Source organism: Sciurus carolinensis, chromosome 11 (genome assembly GCF_902686445.1).
Source record: "Sciurus carolinensis chromosome 11, mSciCar1.2, whole genome shotgun sequence".
NCBI classification, from domain to species: domain Eukaryota; kingdom Metazoa; phylum Chordata; class Mammalia; order Rodentia; family Sciuridae; genus Sciurus; species Sciurus carolinensis.
The window spans coordinates 49253591-49275397 of NC_062223.1; the positions used below are offsets into that span (position 1 = coordinate 49253591).

Consider the following 21807-nt stretch of genomic DNA (forward strand, 5'->3'; position numbering starts at 1 on the left):
AATACATGGGATGATCAGTTTATTTATAGAAAAGATTTACATGTACTTTTGGAGGTTTCAGTTCTTAGTGGGTCAGCCTTCTTGCTTTTGGGCCTGTGGTGAGGCACTGCATCCTGACTAATAGCGCATGGAGAGGCAAAATCTTTCACCTTATGACTGCATGAGAAAATAGAAGGAAAAGGTTCTGAGGTCCTGGCTGTCTCCTTTAAGGGCATGTCCCCAGTGACCAAAAGATCTCCCTCTTGGTACCACCTCTTTTTACCATTGTGTGTGTGTGTGTGTTTGTGTGTGTGAGAGATAGAGCGAGCACACACACAAGGCTAGGAGGGAGGGAGGGGAAGGGAGAGAATGAGAGAGACAGGCTCTTGATATCTTGCCCAGACTGATCTCAGGCTTCAGGGTTTAGTTGATCCTCCTGCCTGAGACCTCCAGAGTACATAGGACTACAGGCCTATGCCACCATGCTTGGGTTTGACCCCACCTCTAAAAGTTGCCACCACCTCCAGGTAGCACCAGACTGAGGAACAAGTGTTTAACACGTAGGCCTTTGGGATAGTTAAGATCCAAACTAGGGCTAGGAATGTGGCATAGTGATAAAAGTACTTACCTAGTATGTATGATATCTTATGTGAGACCCTTAGCACTTCAACAAAAAAGGAGAAAGAAAAATCTATCCTGTAGTATACACATATAAGAAGGCTTTTCATTTCATATTTTTTCAACTCTAGTGATTATATCTAGTACTCTTAAACATCAGTCAGATTGTACCTTGTTTAATTTTTTAAATGACAAAATTTTGTTTTTATGCTTTTTAAAAAATAAATGGGGTTTCCCTATGAGTTTGTTAAATTTTATCCTTATTTCCCCCTGTTCTTCTATAATTTAAGATTTATTTGAGACAACAAGACAAAACAGCAAGCATCAATCAAAATGTTCGTATTGCCAAGATGTCACTTATTGACCTGGCAGGGTCTGAGCGCGCCAGTGCTACCAGTGCTAAAGGGACCAGATTTGTAGAAGGCACAAATATTAATAAATCACTTTTAGCTCTTGGGAATGTCATCAATGCCTTAGCAGATACAAAGGTAGGTATACATTTATTAAATATTTTGAAATGCTGAAACAATTTCTAGAAAGATACTATTTAATACAATTTTAAATGTTACAAATCAAATTATAATAATATATCAGATAAGATCACATGCTTCAGAGAGTCTGGACTATCAAATAAAATTAGATTTTCCTTTAGTTTTGGTGATTTTTTGCTTTTCAAGATACTGTATTCCTTTTTAATTTCTAGTTTTATGATTAGAATTGAATAAAAAGTTATGAATATCAAATTGATAATATTTTATGGTTCATTATCTTTTTTTAATTTTGTTATTTTTCTCATTTATTTTGATCTTGGTTTTTAAAGTGACTTGATCACTGCACAATAAGAATGATAATTGAAGTGGCATGAAGACAGAATAATTTTTTGAGAATAAAAATTCTGTTCTGGTCAATACTTTATATACTGCTAATGTTTTAAAATGTTTTTTTATAATTTTTTATTTGTTCTTTTTAGACATACATGACAGTAGATGTATTTTGACATATATTTCGTACGTGAAGTATAACTTATTGTAGTTAGAATCTTATTCTTGTGTTTGAACATGATTTGGAGGTCCACTGTATTCATATATGAATTATTCAAATATTCATATATGAACATCGGAAAGTTATGTCCAATTCATTCTACTATCTGTCCTATTTGAATCCTTCGTCCCTTCCCTTTATTCCCCTTTGTCTAATTTAATGAACTTCTATACCCACCCCCACATTGTGTGTTAACATCCATAAGTCAGAGTAAAAACATTAGGTATTAATTTACAGAGAGGAAAAGGAAAGGGGACTAAACATATAAAATGTAATCACTTAATATGGTAATGTTTACTAGGTGCTTTGAATATATTTAAAAATATTTTACATCTATATGCCAGCAGTGCTTATTAAAATGCAGTATATTTGATAACTATTGTATTTGTAAAAATAGTGTCCTGTTTTAAGAAATTGAAATATGATAATTTAAGCTAAACCTGACTGAGAAACTTTACAAAAATATCTGTTAAACTTTTGAAAATGTTACATTTTGATTTAGAGTGAAGTACTTTAGAATGATTGGGTAGTCTTTTTTTTTTTTTTTTTTTTTTTTTTTTTTTGCAGTGCTAGGGATTGAACCCAGGGCCTTGTGCTTGCAAGGCAAGCGCTCTACCAACTGAGCTATATCCCCAGCCCTGATTGGGTAGTCTTAAAAGGACAAGTTACTGAAATCACATGAGAATTACAAAAGCAAGATGTGTTTTATATTCAGAATTAAAATATCAAACATATAAGCAGACAGCATGATTTTATAAATTTAAACCATTCATACAGTAGGATATTTACCATATGTAATAATACTTAAGTTTTAAATAATGACTCCTATTGAGTCATTTATGAGTCTGGTTTTAATGCATGCATGTCTTATACCTATAAAATAATTTTAAATAGCAGCAGCAGTATACATTCCATACTGTTTGGGAAAGACTTAATAAAAACCACCCTACTAGGAGTTCAGGAACCCAAGACCTATTTCTAGCTCTGAATTATCAGCTTTTTAACCTGAAGCAAGTTATTTTACTTTTTGCTTAGGTTTTTTACTTTAACATCAAAAATATACATTGGATAACACAAGGTTACTATTAGCTTAATATTGTATTGAATATCTTTTAAGTAAAGGGAAATTGTTAAAAATTTAATTCTTAGGATTCTGTTGCAATTTTAAGCAGTGTCTGGTGTTTTATTTATTTTGTATCCATATTAGGTGGTTATTTAAGGAGAGATGTAGCTTTGTACTATGCAGAATTCTTATTATTTCTCTAGTGTATTTATATAGAGCATATACCGATTTATAGTGTCTAGCTATACTGCACAGGCTGGCATGGAACTTGTGATCCTACTGTTTTAGCCACCTGAGAGCTGGGATTATAGGTGTGTGCCACCATACCAAGCCCTACTGCTAACTTTTCATATTAATATGGCACATATAATGAAGCTTTTGTGTTTTTTTTTTTTTAATGAACTAAAGTTCATACTTAATCCATTAGAGATAATTAAAAATGAATGGGATTTTTGTTTTATATATTCACTGAATAGCTATAAGATTCATAATCATTTCAATCACCAATTATATCATAAGTCTAGGCAAAGTAAGGCAGTGCTTAAGTTCTTACAGTGAAATAGTAGCAAGTTTGCATTTAAATGTGGAAAATGGCATAAGAATTCTTTTTTTGTTCTTTCAGAAAAAGAATCAGCATGTTCCTTACAGAAATAGTAAGCTTACTCGCTTGTTAAAGGATTCTCTTGGAGGAAACTGTCAAACTATAATGATAGCTGCTGTTAGTCCTTCCTCTTTATTCTATGATGACACATATAATACTCTTAAGTATGCTAACCGTGCAAAGGACATAAAATCTTCTGTAAGTATGTTTACTTTCCTTCGTTCTGAGAGAGCATACTAAATGCTTATTATTTTAATAATTCTAATGAGAGCATTAATTAGGGTTATATTTCTACAAATGACTTAGGCAGATGAAGGGAGCAAATGTCTTTACTTACCTGGTCAGTTGACCAATTAATTTAGCCAAACCTTTAAGCATCTTGAGTATTGTATATAAAGGATAATATTCCATCTTCTGCATACTAGGGTGCTTTAGTTCCTTTCTTCCCAAACTTTCACATCATGACACATGATATTTGGTCACAACATGGAGTAATCAGTCAAGGCTTTAACACATTTGTTGCTGCCACATTTGTTGCTGCCACATTTGTTGCTGTGCTTTAGCTGAGCACCAATACTTTGTACCTGAAAACATATTAGTTAATCTCTCCAAGCTTAAGGTACTTCATCTGTAAAATCACTGTAATATCTGCCTCAATTTATAAAGTGAAGAGTCTTCATAATAATAATTTGTATTTCCATATTCATAATGCTGATGTGTAAATTTCTTTATAGCTCAAAAAATTCACTAATGATGGGTTAGGGCAGTTTTTTTTGCCACAGGTTTCAGATACTTTAAAGAAAAAAGAATAAGTGAAAACATGATGTATTTTTAAAACCTCAGGATCTCCGGGCCAAAGAGACCTACAGTTAAACTGGTGTGATGGCTCCTCCTCTTCTCCCCAACCCCTCCGCTACTTTCTTTAAGAGTCTGAAGATGAGCAGTTTGTTGTCATCCTAAGAGAAATATTCATATGTTACTTAAAATCAGTCATACTAGAAGCTTGTATACAAAGGTGTTTCACATATTTTTCATGTAACCCTTATTTCAACCTACTGCAGTAAGCATTTCTAACTCTTCTTTGCAGTTGTATAAATCATTGCTCAGGGAGTTCAAGTATTTGGACTTGACTATGTCTAAATTTCTCTCTACTATTCCTTATTTGCCAAGAGGTCCATACTATTATAAAAAGGATAAGATAGAACAAGCATTTAATAAGAACTAGTTTAACTCATTAGTGTGTGAAACTTAAATTATCTCTGAATTTCTTAAAAGTCAAAAAAATAGGCAATTTTTATTATATTGTGAATGAATGCTTTAAAGAATTTTTCACAGTAGGACAATTTCATATTAATATGCTCAGAATAATCTTTTGTCACAGGTTTTAAACATGAGCATAATTAATCATGATCATATTTGTCAGAATATCATAATCGATGGAAGTGAATTGACATGTAATGCCTTTTTTTCATATGTGTAACTGTGATTATTATCCCTGTATACACAATTGTAATTTTTATCTTTTAACAGTTGAAGAGCAATGTCCTTAGTCTCAACAATCATATATCTCAGTATGTAAAGATCTGTAATGAGCAGAAAGCAGAGGTATGTATACTATTTATATTGTTATGCTAATCTCCTTCAGTTCCTAGTTATAAGATTTTTTTATCCTAATTGTCTGGAAAATTATTGCATTTCCTACTAATTTGAAATCTGGCTCATTCAGTTTTATTTTCTGTAGCTACAGTTTTACTTGGCCATGCATAATGGAAAGAAAGAACTCATTTCATCTTTTAACTAGTATTTTCTCTCTACTAGATTTTAATGTTAAAAGAAAAACTAAAAGTCTATGAAGAACAGAAAACCTTTACAGATAGAAATGACAAAACAAAATTAATGATTTCAAACCCTCAGGAAAGAGAAATTGAAAGGTAAAGTAACATAAGATCTCATTTTGAAAGAATTTTTTTAATTGAATTAGATAGTTTGTGTTAATTATCTTTATTTGTTATATGTGTATATATATGTATGTGTATATATACACACACACACACACACTGTACACACTCAAATGAATTCAGGAAGTTAGTGATTGCTGTTTATATTGCACACTTTGGAAATCAGATTTTTTTTTGTTTCGATTTTACAGATAGTGATGAAAACCAGTACTTGGGTATCAGATAGAAGAGATAAAGCAAGTTGTATCACCTGAAAAATCTTCATTTAGTGGTGCTCTTACTTAATTACTTGAATGAGCATCTCTGGATATAAATTGATTGACAAATAGTTATTTTCCAAATTAACCCATTGTCTTCATAGAACTATGCAAGATTAACATTTCTTGATCCAGTGTCCCCATGAGTCAGTTTGGAAAATTGTTACAATTGCTTGGGAGGTGGGGAGGAGTTTTCTATCATTAACTACTTTCTTTTTCTTTTTCTTCCTAAACTACTTCTGGTTTACTTTCATATGTCACTTTGTACGTTTTTGATGATTTTTAGATACATATTCATTCCACACTACAATAATCCTATCAAATAGTGTTAAGGCAGGTATCTCCTCACAGATAAGAGAAAGAAATATCATTTTGAGTAACATCTTCTGTTTCCACACTATGCTACTTGGCTAAAACTTCATAAAAAGTAATTACAACAGTTATTTCTATCAATGACAAGAATCTGTTGTTCCTATAGCATAAGCTAGATCTGTATATTATAAGAGTTCTGTTTACCCTGGAGATTGCATATTGAGTTTAAATTTTCTGGTAATCCCCTTAACCATCCATTTCAAGATAAAATTGCTATTATATTTCTTTAGACTTTTGATTTTTGTTGTTGTCATTATTATTTCTCATCAATTTTAATGTCTTTAAAAAAAAAAAACATAAGTGATTACTTGATATTTATTTAGTCTTATCCACACAACCCTTTTGTTTATTTTTTTCCTTTGATACTGGGGACTGAATCCAAGGATGCTATACCACTGAACCACATCTTAGACCTTTTTTTTTTTTGAGACTGGGTCTCCCTGAATTTCTGAGGCTGGCCTCGTGATCCTTCTGTCTTAACCGCCTGATTCACTGAAAATGTAGACATACATCACAGCCCCCAACTTTCAAAGAAAGCTTTTCCTCTGATCTATTTTTTTTTAATTTTTTTTTTTTTTAGTTGTATATGGACACAATGCTATTACTTTATTTTTATGTGATGTTGAGGATCGAACCCAGTGCCTCACACATGCTAGGCAAACGCTCTACCACTGAGCTACAACTCCAGCTCCCCTGATGTATTATTATTGGTTGCTGTTATTTTTTCCTTTTGTTAGTCAAACATAGCTGTGGTCATCATGCAAATGGATACTATCTCTGGTAATATAAGTTTCTTTAAAATTGAAAAAGCCACTAGCTTTTCAAAGCTAGAATAATAGAATTTCTTACACTACCTAACTGAATGAATCTACTTTACCAATTAAAACCTTATAGATTAGTAAACTTTTCTGGAGTTAATAGCTTTAAATCATTGAGCAGTCTTCCAATAAAATTATTCAGAGGATGATAGCCTGAGCTATGAAAAAAACATTTATTTGAACTTTTTATATTTCAACCTCTTAATCAATAAAAACTTGATTTTAGTTCTAGCAACATGTTAAATAATTTACTTGTATTTTAAAGAAGTTAAAATTATATATCCTATTATAAAATTATAATTTTATAATCATAATTTATGATTATAATATGATCATAAATTATGATTATAAAATTATATAACCTTTGTCATTTTCCCACAAATAGCGATGTCCTAAAAGAAATATATGAAACAGCTTTATTATATCTGTCATATTTTTCCTTGCCATGGATTTTTAAAGTGCCTTTTTCTATAAAACTTAAAAAAATATTTTTATATAACTCAAACAGATTAAGGGAAAATATATAGCATAGCATTTACTGTCTATCAAAGCTGTTTGGAAAGGTAATGTTCAAAAGGAAGTAACTAAAAGAAAATGCAATTGTTCTTTATAATGAACAATTCTAAAACTTGTGGCTATGTCAAGAAAATCATGTTACTTTAATACTTTATGTATTACCTAAAAATATCAGTGCAAATTTTTGTATTCCAGTTAACTCAAACATTATAAATGACTAGGAAATAGTTATTAATCAGTTCTTTAGAACTCTGTTTTAAATGATGGTTTTTTTTAAAAAAAGAAGCTCTCTATAGAAACCTTTGATACTAATTTCCTTCATCATAATCAGCAAATATCACCATATAAAATGTCTGGACCACAAAATTACAAAATTGGCAAGTATTTAATGTTGTCCTTGAGTAAAAAGTTACAGAAAACTAAGAAATTATCATTGGGTATCACATAAAGATAACTTATTTCATTTACTGGCATTAGCATTGGTGTAATACAATACAGTAAAATCACAGTGTTCATACATATTTCCTATGAAATATTTATCAGTTTGACAAAACTTCAGTAAAGTCAATGTATTGTGGCTTCCTTTCATTCCCAGTAGGATTTCATTAAGAACTACTGACGTACATTGGCAGTATTTTTGCCACAGATACTTACAAATTTATCTAAAATTCTGGCCAAAGAACATTTATTTTTAAATGCATGTACTTGATTTTATTTTAAAGCCTTCACAGTTAATTCTTCTTTGAGATTTTTGCCAGTATGTGGTTTATATTGCAACTATGTATCAGAACTGAACTATGACTTAAAAGCAAACATATCTTTATAGGATTAAAATATTGTTATAACCTGTATTCTGCTGACCCTGAAAGGTGCAGAATTGCAGGTTCCTCCAAGAAATCTCATAGGAGTTAATTAGTTTTAAGTCTTTGGACTTTGGAGATCTGACTCAAACACCCCAACTTTGATTCTTTAGATCTATAGATTATAAATAGCTTTAGATCTATTGATTCTTCTGCTCTTTGAAAGAAACTGTGTGGCTTTTCTAGATTCACCACCTTGTAAACTTGGATGTTTTGGGTCCTGGCAGTATCAGTTGACTCTTAGCCAGGCTGTAGGGGGTACCTAACCGTATGGCGTGTTTTTCACTGTAACAAATTCCAAAACTAAAATCTGGCTCTCTTGCTTTCCCTAGGGGGCCATGGAGGCACCATATGATTATGCCTCCTCCTGCTTATTTCTTCACAGTGAGCCAACACCAAAACAACACACAATGCTGTGTTGCTCATGGGGCCTTGAGAATTAGCATAGTATAGATCCAGGTTTTATCTTTTTCCTCCAAACAAAAAATATTTTATTTTTCTAAGTAGTCAGATTACATTTAAACATAAGCATAGACAGAATACAGTATTGCAATTGCCTATATTTTCAATAACATCATTTTCGTTGGTAGATGGAGAGAAGCCTAACATAGTAGAAATAAACTTAATACCCCTTTTAAAACTTTTGTAGTAGGAACATTCCTAACCTCTGTGTTCTTTATCATTGAGTATAAGTCTGTGTGAGTGGAATAGATTATTTTGTTCACTCATTTCTTTTAGTAAACTTTACATGATTTATCAAAAAATTAATGAAATTCTATGTGTTTTATTTTGGGTAGATTTCAAGAAATTCTTAACTGCTTGTTCCAGAATCGGGAAGAAATCAGACAAGAATATCTTAAGTTGGAAATGCTACTTAAAGAAAATGAACTTAAGTCATTCTATCAACAACAGTGCCATAAGCAAATAGAAATGATGTGTTCTGAAGAAAAAGTAGAAAAGGTATTTAACAATTTTATAATTAAATTTTAGATAATGTAAAAACATGGGAATTCTAAAAAATTTGATAGACACGGTTACTTAATCACTCATTTTCTATAAATACTTGGAAAAGCAGGAGAAAATACAGCAAACATTATTTTAAACCCATAAGAATACCAGAAAAATTTCAAATTCTTGGGTTTCTGAAACAAAATGGAAACCAAAAGAGCAAAATGTCAGTTGCAGCTATTATTTTTCTGAAGGCTTGTGGAACTCACTCCTAAGATGAAGTTAGGACACTCAAGGAGAATTTATTACCACAGATGGGACAATGGAAGCACTTTATCAGATACAGGCAATAATTTATTTAGACCAAGTGAAGTTTGGTTTTAGGGGTTTTTTGGGAGGGCAGGGGTATTCTTTTTTAGACAGTTACATTTTATCACTGATGTTGCCCTAATAAAAAGCAAACCAACTTTTTAATCTTTTATTATTGTTTAAAATATAATAAACTGCTTGCTCTCTTCTCCACACACATATAAACCACTCCCACTATCTGTCTTTGACATGTACCGATACTTAGGTAAGATACCCAAGAGAAACAGTGAATTAGAAATTTGAGCTCCCACGTAAAGCTGGGAACTTCAGAGATCCATATTCTTTGATCCATATTCAGAGAAGGGATGGGGAACCAGAGGAAATCTTGCCAAAAAGCACACAATTAAAAGGGATAAGGAAAAAAAATTCATTTCAAGGCTATCATAATATACTTTTCACAGTGATTGAGGTTTATATTCCTTACAAAAAATTTAAATTTTGTTTAGAAAACCCCTAAATTTGACAAGCTAATAAAAAAAATAAATAAAAAATAAAAAACAGTATAAAACCAGTGATGCTTTTGGGAAACTTCACAGAAGTAATATAGAATGAGCCTAGAGAAACAAACCCTGAACTCTTGCCACTAATGAACTTAACAGTCCAAAAGTGTAAAATACCTGGTGACACAATTCACCAAAGACAAGAGTCTACAGACAGCAAATATGACTGAAGCCCCCAAACTTCAGATACTAGGGAAATCTGATACAAACTGTGAAAATGAATAAAGTCATAATGTAACAGAGATAAAGACATCACACAGTATACTCAAATATGGGGGACAGGGGGATTTCCAGGAATATTTTCTATTATCTTCATAATTAACATGAGGAATGAAGGCACAGTTAAGTCATTTTGCCAATGTTTACAGAAGCTTAGAGGTGTCTTAGCTATTATTTAAACTCTAGCAAATTTATTCTTGTGCCTGTGCTCTTATTCTCGTCCCTATGCTATTTTGCATATTAAATTTAGTAGAAGAGAGAATTAAGAACATGGAAATAGATCTGGGAGAATCATATCATTGCAGAGAGATTGAATATATGAGCAAGACGTTGTTACATGAAGGACTGACTTTGTATAATACACAGATTAAAATTGTAGAACTTGTGTAAAAGGACATATACTCAACATGTCTTGCCAGTACTACTCCTTTCTCATAGCAAATTGCACTAATTAATTGCCACAATCTTTCTGAATTTAATGTAGCCAAACAAATATGAATAGATTGGAGTTGGTACATGCTATAATACACATTTGCCATATTGGGGAATAATGACAAGAAATTGGGAATTGGGAATATAGGATAATAGAACACATTGTGAAAACTATATGGTTGTCGGGAATTGAGAATCTACTTTTGTAACCCAGAAGGTCTTTGAAGGAGGTCTGAGTACATTATTAGAACTAAGTGCCATTTTTAAATCATTTGAATAAACTACTTAGTGCAATTGATAAGCTTGGTCTGTTTAATCCCAAACTAATTTAGATTGCTATTTTATTCTGTCTTCATTCCTTCATTGAATTTTGAATGTGGGTGTCTAGAAGAATCTAAGACATAAAGTAGTGAAATAAGTTTCACTTGTTTCTTCAGTTTCATTTTTCTTTGTTTTGTTTTAAGTTATTGGTTTTAGTTAAGCCATTGAGAAACAGAGAGAGGCATGTAGAGACTGAGTTGTTTTGGTTTTATACAGAAGTCAAACTGCTTTCCAAGGCAAAGAATTTTATGTATTTTGGACCCTCTCCAAAAATAAGTTTATTATCAGAAGTACTGAAAGAATCGCATAACATTGATTTGTCTTTAAATAGTTCTGTAGTATGGACTCTGAAATTAAAGTGAAGTTCCTAAATAGTTTTATAGCCACATAAAGATAATCTGTAAAATTAATTTTAATGAAAAAACGTGAGTTGCCATATTAGCAGTTCTTTTATAGAATGCAACAGAAACATCTAAAATTTTAGAATTATGTGTTTGTTCTCTCTCATGACTTTGTAGTGTTCTGGAGATTTTGTTAAATATATAAAGCTTTTTTCAAACCCTTAATGGAAAACATTTCCCTTTTAATGTCAAGGTCTGATATGCTTGGTTTACAGTATATTTCCAAGTACTTGCCACTTCAGAACAATGATTCACTGAGGGATCCCCCAGTGGAAAACATCTCCATCAAGAATCATCATTAAGGATACAATTGATAAATATTAGAAGTAAAGTCAAAAACATAATTTTTGAATTTTTGATTAGGATCTTTCTGTTATTAAATATTGCCACCTTCAGACCCACAAATCATTACTTACTTTTGCTTCTAAGAGTTAGAGTGAAATAAAGATAATTCAATTTATCTGCCTTCCTTCAGGCAGGTACAATACTTTCATCTTCATTTTTCAGATGAGATGACTGAAGACCCACTGAGATTAACTTGCCTGAGTTTTCACACCTGCTAAATAGCAGAAGAAAGTCAAGACATCAAATCACCCATTTTCTGTTAAGCAGTATTGCTAAACTTTAAGTTTCAGGATCCCATTCAACCTTTAAAAATTACTTGGGATTTCAAAGCACTTTCATTTAGTTGGATTCCATCAACCACTATTGCTATTAGAAATCAAAACTAAGGGGCTGGGAATGTAAACTCAGTGGTAGGGTATTTACCTAATATGTGTGAAGTCTCATACCACAAAAAACAAGAAATCAAAACTGAGATTTACAAAAATATATTTATTATTCATTCAAAAACAATTGGCCTGTTACATAATAATACTCATAACTATTTTGTGAAATATGACTGTATAAATTATTTTTTCCTAACAAACAAAAATAGGTAATGAGAAGAGTAGCATTGTTCTATGTTTTTTGCAGATCTCTTTATGTCTTGCTTTTTATATCAGCTATATTCACATATCTCCTTCTTTATTCTGTTGTGATATAACACATCACTTAGCCTCTGGGAAACTACTATACAGTATATGTGTAAGTAAGAATTAAAAGGACCAATAACTTCTTCATGTTTTTACAAAAATAATTTTGACCTAATGAATCCAATGAAAGTATCTCAGTGATCTTTGAAGGTTGTAGAGATCTTCGTCAGTTTGTACCACCCTTGAAAAATTATTGCATTATAACTTTCTATCCTAATCCTCTTCCTAATCGTTTGGGAGTTTTGTTTTATCTTCATCTTTTCAACTGTTTAGATTTGTTCTTTTGTTTGTTTAAGCAATTTGTTTTGTTTTGTCAATGTTTTAACTAGAATGTTTGGAATGTAATAATGTAACCAGAGAAATCACTATAGTGAAGAACATTCATTAGAATGACAGTACCTTTCCACCCTTTTTCCCTGATCATTTTACTCTATTCTGAAGTGATCTTATATTTCCCTTGAAGGAGAGGTCCAATGAAATATGTAGATATCTATGATTTGTCTATGCTATCACATTTGCCTACCCTAATCCTTTATAAGTTCCTATCTTCCACTCAGATGAAGGTAATCATATTTTTTTATTTTTTGTTATATGCCCTCAACTGTGAATAATATATTGTTTATGAAATTTAAGAAGAAAAAATTTCTCACCCAAAGAGAGTAGAGTCTTTGACCAATTTCACATCTATTTTCTATGCTTTTTATTTTTAATTTTTTTGAAACCAGCTACAAATGCTTGTTCTAATCCATGGGGATTTATTGGTTCAGGCATATTCCTCATATCTGGTAATTATTCAGTTCAGTACCTGTCAGTAAATTTCCCAGAGAGGTTAAGTTATTCTGACCAACAGTTCCATGATAGTGTATGAGATCTTTGGGATGAGAAACCTAAATACCAGTTCTGATCTCAGTTCATGTCTGTGTAAAACACCAAAATTAGTCACAGTATCTATTATGGAACCTGAACCAATCATCAGATGAGATCAGATATTGACAGGTTCTCTAAGTTATCTTTTGTATCAGCCAACTTAAGGAATTTTAAGCAGAACCAGAGCAATATAACCCCATTTCCTCATTTTTTTTTTAAATTGGAGAAAACAACACAATATGCGTGTGCTTTGATTTTGAATAAGAAAATCATAGAATTTATCTGACCTGGTATAAACTTTGTAAATGCAATAAATTGGAAGGAATGTAGTTTAGCACATACACCAGAAAATTATAGTCTGATTTGGCCATTGTATTTCTTACAACCATAAACTATCAACACATGATTTTAAAAAATGACTTAAAACTCAATTTCCCGTTGCCCTGCAATCAGTAGTACTGTGAGATTTCAAGGGAAAAAATAGCTTTAAGTGCAAAAAGCATAGCTTACCTGAATAAACTATACCAACTACTTTGCTAATATGTACAGCAGATATCATAAAAATTTGGTGGACTCTTTAAATGCATTGTGTTTCAGGCTACTTGTAAACGAGATCATAGACTTGCTATGTTGAAAACTCGTCGCTGCTACCTGGAGAAAAAGAAGGAAGAAGAGTTGAAGCGATTTGATGATAATACTAATTGGCTTCATCGTGTGGAAAATGAAATGGGACTCTTAGGTCAGAATGGCCATATTCCAAAGGTACACATGTGTTTGTACATTCACATTTAATATTTGTAAAAACTGAGATCTTTAAACTTACCTTCCTTGTAGAGTAAAATTATCTTTCATAAGAGGATGTTGCCCCATTTCTCTGAGTTAATTGACTCATTTTACTGTTTTTAACTGAATATACTTTCTACTTCCTAAATACCTACTAGACTTGCCTTCTTTGTACTCTCAGAAGACTAGAGTTACTTTTAAATGTTGTTATTCCTAAGCATTTGCATCTATTTATGAGGTAGCTCTTAAGTTAGAATAAAGTAATTCTATTTCTATGAGCATTCATCATGTAGGTTATTGAAGTTTGTTTTAAATCTAGATATTTTGTATAAAAACAGTTTTAAATGTGATTAGCATTAACTGTGTTACAGCTAAAAACGATTGCTTGTGTAGCTGAGGATATTCTTCATTAGATTAGCAAAGGTTATGTTTATATACTTGAGGCCAATGTCTGTTTTGTTACAATGCTACAAGTTATCCGACTTTAGTATCTTTGCCCATTTGGGCTTTGTTTTGCTCCCTTAACAGTAAGTCTTCTATGTAGGCAATTCCAGTTTATCATCAATGTCTTCATGTTGTCATTTCATGATTATAATATTAGTGTTTCATCTGTAGTTTGAATTTCATACCTAGACCATGGAAAAAGAAGTGGGGGAAGAATTTCTACAATGAGAAAAAAAAGACTTTTGCAGTAATTCCTAAAAGACTGTCCGTTAGCTAGAATTATGTCACAAGGGTATCTCTAGATACAAGGAAGTTTGGGAAAGTGATTTTTAGTTTGTTTTTTCCTAAATACATTATCACCTGGAACAAAATTAGAGTTCTCTTCATAAGAAAGACAGAAAAAGTAAATATGGGGTAAGCACCTATCAGCAATGTCACCAAGTAACTAGTTTTGATCCAAGTACCTAATACTTTAAAAGAATATTTTCATTGTTTTTTTTTTAAAGGAAAAGCTTCGGGCTGGGGAGATAACTCAGTCGGTAGAGTGCTTGCCTTGCAAACACAAAGCTCTGGGTTCGATCCCCAGCACTGCAAAAAAAAAAAAAAAAAAAAAAAAAAGGAAAAGCTTCATAAAGTCTTTACTTCAATGATACTTTTTGTAAAACTCTGTAGTTTATTTCAGCGAATTGTTATTAGGCTGTAAAAATCTTCAAATTTCTGAAACAGAACAACAGGCCTGAAAATAGAGATGGGTGAAAATATTCAGTAACAAATGCTAGGGATCTTTAATATTCAAAGGTATTAATTTTTTTATAATTTAAAGATATTAGTAGAGGAATGAATTTTCCAGTTAGCAATGGGTATGAATGCTTTATAATCACTACTAATGGGCGGGGGGGCCGAAACTAATGATTTTATCATTAAAACTTAAACCTGACTGTGGAAAGGAGATTAGCAGGAATGGTCAATGATGACAGCTCAAAATAATGAAAGGATCAGGAAGGAACAGATACCTTTCTTAAGAAGAAAGACAAAGACAAATAGAGACAGAATAGTTTTTCAGTGGAGAGATTTATTGAGGATCCACCAACATCAATAGACAAAGGAAGGTATGCACAGAGAGAACACAACAAAGTTAGTTGTATTATATAACATATTTTCAATGTTTCTTCCTGAAGAGTGATTCTGAACTTTTGGGGAATCATAGATGCCTTTGAGAATCTGATCCAAGTTATGTAGGTCCTACCCCCAGGGGAAAGATTGGGGAGGTCACATGCATACAATTTTGTATGTGTTTTTAGTTATTTATGTTTTGTGAAGCCAAGCTATTGATACAACTTTAAGAATATCATAGGAAGAAAATAAAGCACAGTTTTAAGATATGTCCATCTTAAGATGACATAATGACTTAAAAGTATTTTAAAAAATGAGACAATAATTCATTAGAGAACTGAAATTGTATAAGGTTAGAAAAGTTAACTTCGGAAATTCCTTGCTAGATTTGAGTCATCTAAAACTGTAGAGAATCATCTTAGAATGCAACAGTCTCTATCATATTACCTGTTAGAGTACTGAACTATTCTGGATATAAAGTTTCAAATAAAACAGCTGACAAGAAAGAATAAGATGGTGGAAAAAAGAGAAATGAAGTTTCTCATACCTCAGTGATTGGGTATTAAGCAGCAGGATTACTGCTTCTCTGCAAGGTCATTGCTGTATTTGGCTACCCTAATCTGTGAGGTCCTGGAAACCTTCAGAGACACTGTACATTCATAGGGTAGAAACTACTGCTTCAAATCCATTTGGTAGACTCATAAACAATATGAAAAAACAAGGAAACAAACCTCCCCAAATAACCCAGAATGTCTCAACAGCAGACACTGTTGACACCACAGTGGAGAAAATATAAGAGAAGAAATTTAGAAAGTTCATAGTCAAACTGAACTATGAGTTCAAAATATCATGAAAGGAATGAAATCAGGAAAAACAGGAAGTGAAAGATCACTTCATTAAAGGGACAGAGATACCGAGGAAGAATCAATCAGAAGTACTCCAAATGAAGAAATGAATGAACCAAATTAAAAATTCAGTGGAAACATTCACTAATAGAGTAGACCACTTGGAAGATAAGAGTATCAGGCCTGGAAGACAAAGTATAGAATTTTTAAAATAAAGTTGATTTTGGAGAAGAGATGTTAAGAGACCTTGAACAGAATTATCAAGAAATATGGGATAAAATTAAAGGGCCAAATCTAATATTCATAGGGATAGATAAAGGCTCTGAAGTACCCATTAAAGGAATACACAATATTTTCAAGAAATATTATCAGAAAATTTTCCAAATCTTAAGAATGAAACAGACAGGAGACCTGCAGGACCCCAAATATACAAAATTACAACAGACCCACACCAAGCAAGATTCTTATGAAAATGCCTGATATACAAAAAGATAGAATTTTGAAATCTGTTACATTTAGAGGGCAACCAATCCAGATCTCGGCCAATTTCTCAACCCAGAACCTCAAAACTAGGAGGTCCAAAAGAAAATGGATGCCAGTCAAGAATACTATACCCATCAAAATTAAGCTTCAAAATTGAAGTTGAAATAACCACCTTCCATGATAAACAAAAGTTAAAAGAATTCATACCCATAAACACTGTAGTACAAAATACAGTCAAAAATATTTAATGAAGAAGAAATGGAGATTAAAAATGAAAACCATCAAAGGGAGAAACTAGAGGAATAGTCAAACAAAGGAAAATCTAATTCAACTTAAAAAACTAGAACTAACTCCAAATAACAGGAACCAAAAATCATCTCTCAATAATGTTAGTGGACTAAACTCAATCAATTAAAATCATCACCTGGCAAATTGGATTAAGTAATAGGACCCAAGAATATGCTTTCTCTAAGAGACTCACATCATACACAAAGACAACCAATCACTGAAGGTGACAGTATGAGGAAAAAAGCATATCACTCACATGAACCTCAGAAACAAGCAGGGGTTTCTATTCTCCTATCAGATAAAGTTGACTTCAAGCCAAAGTTAATTACAGAAGACAAACAAGGACACTTCATTCTGCTGAAGCAAATCATACAACAGAAAAAAAACACAATAATTTATACTTAACAAATATATATAGAATATTTCATCAATCAATAATGGAATACACTTTCTTCTCAGCAGCAAATGGAACATTTTCTAGAATAGACCATATTATAGGCCATTAAAAAACTCTTAGCAAATACAAATATAGATAGATACATAGATAAATACCTTGTCTTCTATAAGATCATGATGAAATGAAATTAGAATCTATGATAAGATAAAAAAAAAAAACTACTCTAACACCTGGAGACCAAATAACTCTCTACTGAATGACAAATGGATAGCTGAAAAAAATCAGATATTGAATAAAAAAAAATACATAGAAGCAAATTAGGATAGAGATACAACATGTCAAAATCTCTGGAACACTGAACATGGTTCTAAGAGGAAAGTTCATGGCATTGAGCTCATTAAAAGAATAGAAACACATCAAATAAATAATCTAACATTACATCTCAAGGCCCTAGAAAAAGAAGAACAAACACCAAAATCAGTAGAAGATAGGAAGTAAGAAAATCAGAGCCAAAATCAATGAAATTCAAATTAAAAAATTATTTCAAAAAAATCAACAAAACAAAAAGTTGGTTCTTTGAAAAAATAACCTTGATATACCCTAAGACAAGCTAAGGAAAAGAAAGGAAGAAAAACCTCAAATTGTTCAAAATCCAAGATGCAAAAGGAAATATCACCACAGATGCTATCAAAATAGAGGATAATCAGACACTATTTTGAAAGTATGTATTCCAATAAGCTAGAAAATCTTGAAGACATCAACAAATTCCTGGAAATATACCACTAGCTCTAATTGAACCAGGAAGATATTGAAAATATAAACAGAACAATTTCACATAAGGAAATTGAAACAGCCATCAAAAGCCTACTAGCAGAGAAAAGACCAGGACCGGACTGATTCTCAGCAGAGTTCTACCAGACATTCAAAGAAGAAACTAACACAAATCCTCCTAAAATTATTCTATGAAATAAAAATGACAGAAGTTCTTCCAAACACATTCTATGAAGCTAGTATCACCCTGAAACCAAAATCAGACAAAGGCATATCAAGGAAAGAAAACTTCAGACCAATATGCCTGTTGAAAATAGATGTAAAAATCATAATAAAATACTGGCAAATTACATAGAAAGACATATTAAAAAGACAGTGCACCATGATCAAATCAATTTCATCCCAGGATGCAAGGTTGGTTCAACATGGAAATCAGTAAATGTAATGCATCACATGAACGGACTTAAAGAATCACATGATTATTTCAATAGATGCAGGAAAAGAATTTGACAAAATATGGCATCCATTCATGTTAAAAAGACCAGAAAAACTAGGAGTAGCAGGAATATAACTCAACATTGTAAAAGCTATATATGCTAAACCCAAGGCCTACATCATTCTGAAGGGAGAAAAACTGAAAACATTCCCTCTAAATAAGAACAAGACAGGGATGCCTAATACTTTCACCCTTCTATTCAATATAGTCCTTGAAACTAGCCAGAGCAACTAGGCAAAAGAAAGAAATAAAGGGCTACAAATAGGAAAAAAAGAGATCAAACTATCCCTATTTGCTCATGACTTTATTCTGTATTTAGAAGACCCTCCAAAATTCTAGAACTCATAAGTGAATTCAGCAAAGTAACAGGATATAACGTTAACACCCATAAATTAATTGTGTTTCTATACACCAATGATGAATCTGCTGAAAGAGAAATTAGTAAAACTATCCCATTCACATAGCCTCAAAAAAAAATAAAAATACTTGAGCCTCAGTCTAACAAAAGAGGTGAAAGATCTCTACAACGAAAACTACAGAACAGTAGAGAAATTGAAGAAGATCTTAGAAGATGGAAAGGTCTCTCATGTTCTTGGATAGGCAGAATTAATACTGTCAAAATGGTCATACTACCAAAAGCACTATACAGATTCAGTGCAGTTCCCATAAAATACCAATGATGATCTCCAAAGAAATAGGAAAAGCAGTCATGAAATTCATTTGGAAACATAATAAGCCCAGAAGAGCCAAAGCAGTCCTTATGGAGAAAAACTTAGCAGTTATCATCACAATACCAGGCCTTAAGTTGTGCTACAAAGCTATAGTAACAAAAACAGCATGGTATTGGCACAAAAACAGACATGAAGACAAATGGAACAAAATAGAAGGCACAGAGACAAACCCACAAAAATGTAGTTACCTCATACTAGACAAAGATACCAAAAACTTTCATTGGAAAAAAGATAGAATCTTCAAAAAATGGTGCTGGGAAAACTGTAAATCCATATGTAGCGGAATACAGTTGAACCCCTGGATCTCTCACCTTGCACAAAACAACTCAAAGTGGGTCACGGAACTAGGCACTACATAAAAGACACTGTGCCTACTAGGAGAAAACGGAGGCCCAACTTTCCATCATGTTGACTTAAGAACCAATTTCCTCGATAAGACACCTACAGTACAAGAAGTAAAAGCAAGAATCAATAAATGGGATGGTATCAAATTAAAAAGCTTCACAGCAAAGGAAACAGCCATGAACGTGAACAGAGAGCCTACAGAATGGGAGAAAATCTTTGCCACCTGCACCTCAGAGCATTATTCTCCAGGATCTATAAAGAACTCAAACTTAACACAAAAGTAAATAAATAACCCAATCAATAAATGGGCAAATTAACCAAATAGACCCTTCTCAGAAAAAATACAAAAGGTCAACAAATATATAAAAAAATATTCAACATCTCTAGCAATTAAAGAAATGCAAATTAAAATTACACTGATTTCATCTCCTGTCAGAATGGCAATAATCAAGGATAAAAGTAACAATAAATGTTGGTGCAGATGTGGGGAAAAAGGTACACTCATACATGCTGGAAGGACTGCAAATTAATGCAAACACTCTGGAAAGCAGTATGGAGATTCCTCAAGAAAACATGGAATGGAACCACCATTTGACCCAGTTATCTCACTCCTCAGTATATATATCCAAAGGAATTCAAATCAGCATACTACAGTGATGCAGCCACATCAATGTTTATAGCAGCTCAATTCACAATAGCTAAGCTGTGAATCTAACCTCGGTGCCCTTCAACAGATAAATGGTTAAAGAAAATGTGTAAATATACCCAACTGAGTATTACTCAGGCATAAAGAAGAATGACTTTATGACTTTTGTCAGTAAATGGATGGAACTAGAGGCTATCATACTAAGTGAAATAAGCCAGTACCAAAAAAACAAAGGTCAAATGTTCTTGCTGTCCTGTGGAAGATAACCCACAATGAGGGGGAGGGAGGAAGAATTCAGTAGATTAGACAAAGGGTACATCCATAACTAGAATAAGATATAATCCATCCTTGTATAATTTTATCAAAATAAATTCTCTCATGTATAACTAAAAGGAACCAATGAAAAATGAGTTATAAAATAATTGAGTTATAAACCTTAAGTGTATATAATAAAATTTACTTTAATAAAAAAGAAAATAACTGACAACTTTGTCTCAAAAAAGAGCTGGAGATGTAACTCAGTGGTAGATTGCCCATGGGTTTAATTCCAATACTAGGAAAAAAATAAAGAAAATAAAAAAAGAAAGAAAGAAAACATAATAACCCAGGTCAAATAAGTTTTTCTCATTCAATGAACATGAACAAAGTCTCTAAGATAGATAGTAGTTGTTGAATGTTAACTGTACTTTTCAGCATTCTCATTATTTGATTTATTTCAGACCATGTACATCTGAAGCAGTCTTACTCTCAAGATGATTGTTTTTAATATATATAAAATTATAAGTGTTTTTATTAAAATTAAATCTTAGCCTTATTTACAAATAACTATGGAAAGTTCTTTAGTTTTCTTTATTACTTTTACTTATACCCATAATGTTCTATTAGGTTGTTTAACTTTGCTAGTGGGCAAAAATTTTCATGAACAGTCTAAAACATTTATATAACATAAAATTTACCATTTTAATCATTTTATATGTATGCTTCAAAGACATTAAGTGTATTCAATAAAAAAATTTATGTTTAATTTTTAAATGATGTTCACTTTTCAAGAGCAGGACTTCATTTATGTTGTGTTTATATTACAATTTAGTATGTTTGTGCATAAAATCAGCATTCTAATTTATAGCCCAACTGCAACTATAGAAAGTACTGAAGAATTTGTTTAGTATTCAAGATGCATAACAGTCAGTTACAGAAATTTGCAAGCTTGTTTTTTCTATTCAATATTTATTATAAGCTCACAATTTATAATGTGGTATATTGTTGTTATTATTTATTTCTGCTATATTGT

The 21807-nt window shown here is 32.0% G+C and overlaps 1 protein-coding gene across 1 annotated transcript in view; it reads left to right on the forward strand.

Annotated features, from left to right (window-relative positions):
* Kif18a (kinesin family member 18A) overlaps positions 1–21807 on the forward strand; it is a 69842-nt gene that overhangs the window by 13819 nt on the left and 34216 nt on the right. The window contains exons 6-11 of the mRNA XM_047517536.1: positions 888–1085; positions 3324–3500; positions 4833–4907; positions 5121–5233; positions 8881–9043; positions 13772–13936. Coding sequence (XP_047373492.1) covers positions 888–1085; positions 3324–3500; positions 4833–4907; positions 5121–5233; positions 8881–9043; positions 13772–13936 — 891 coding nt within the window. The remainder of the gene's footprint in view (positions 1–887; positions 1086–3323; positions 3501–4832; positions 4908–5120; positions 5234–8880; positions 9044–13771; positions 13937–21807) is intronic.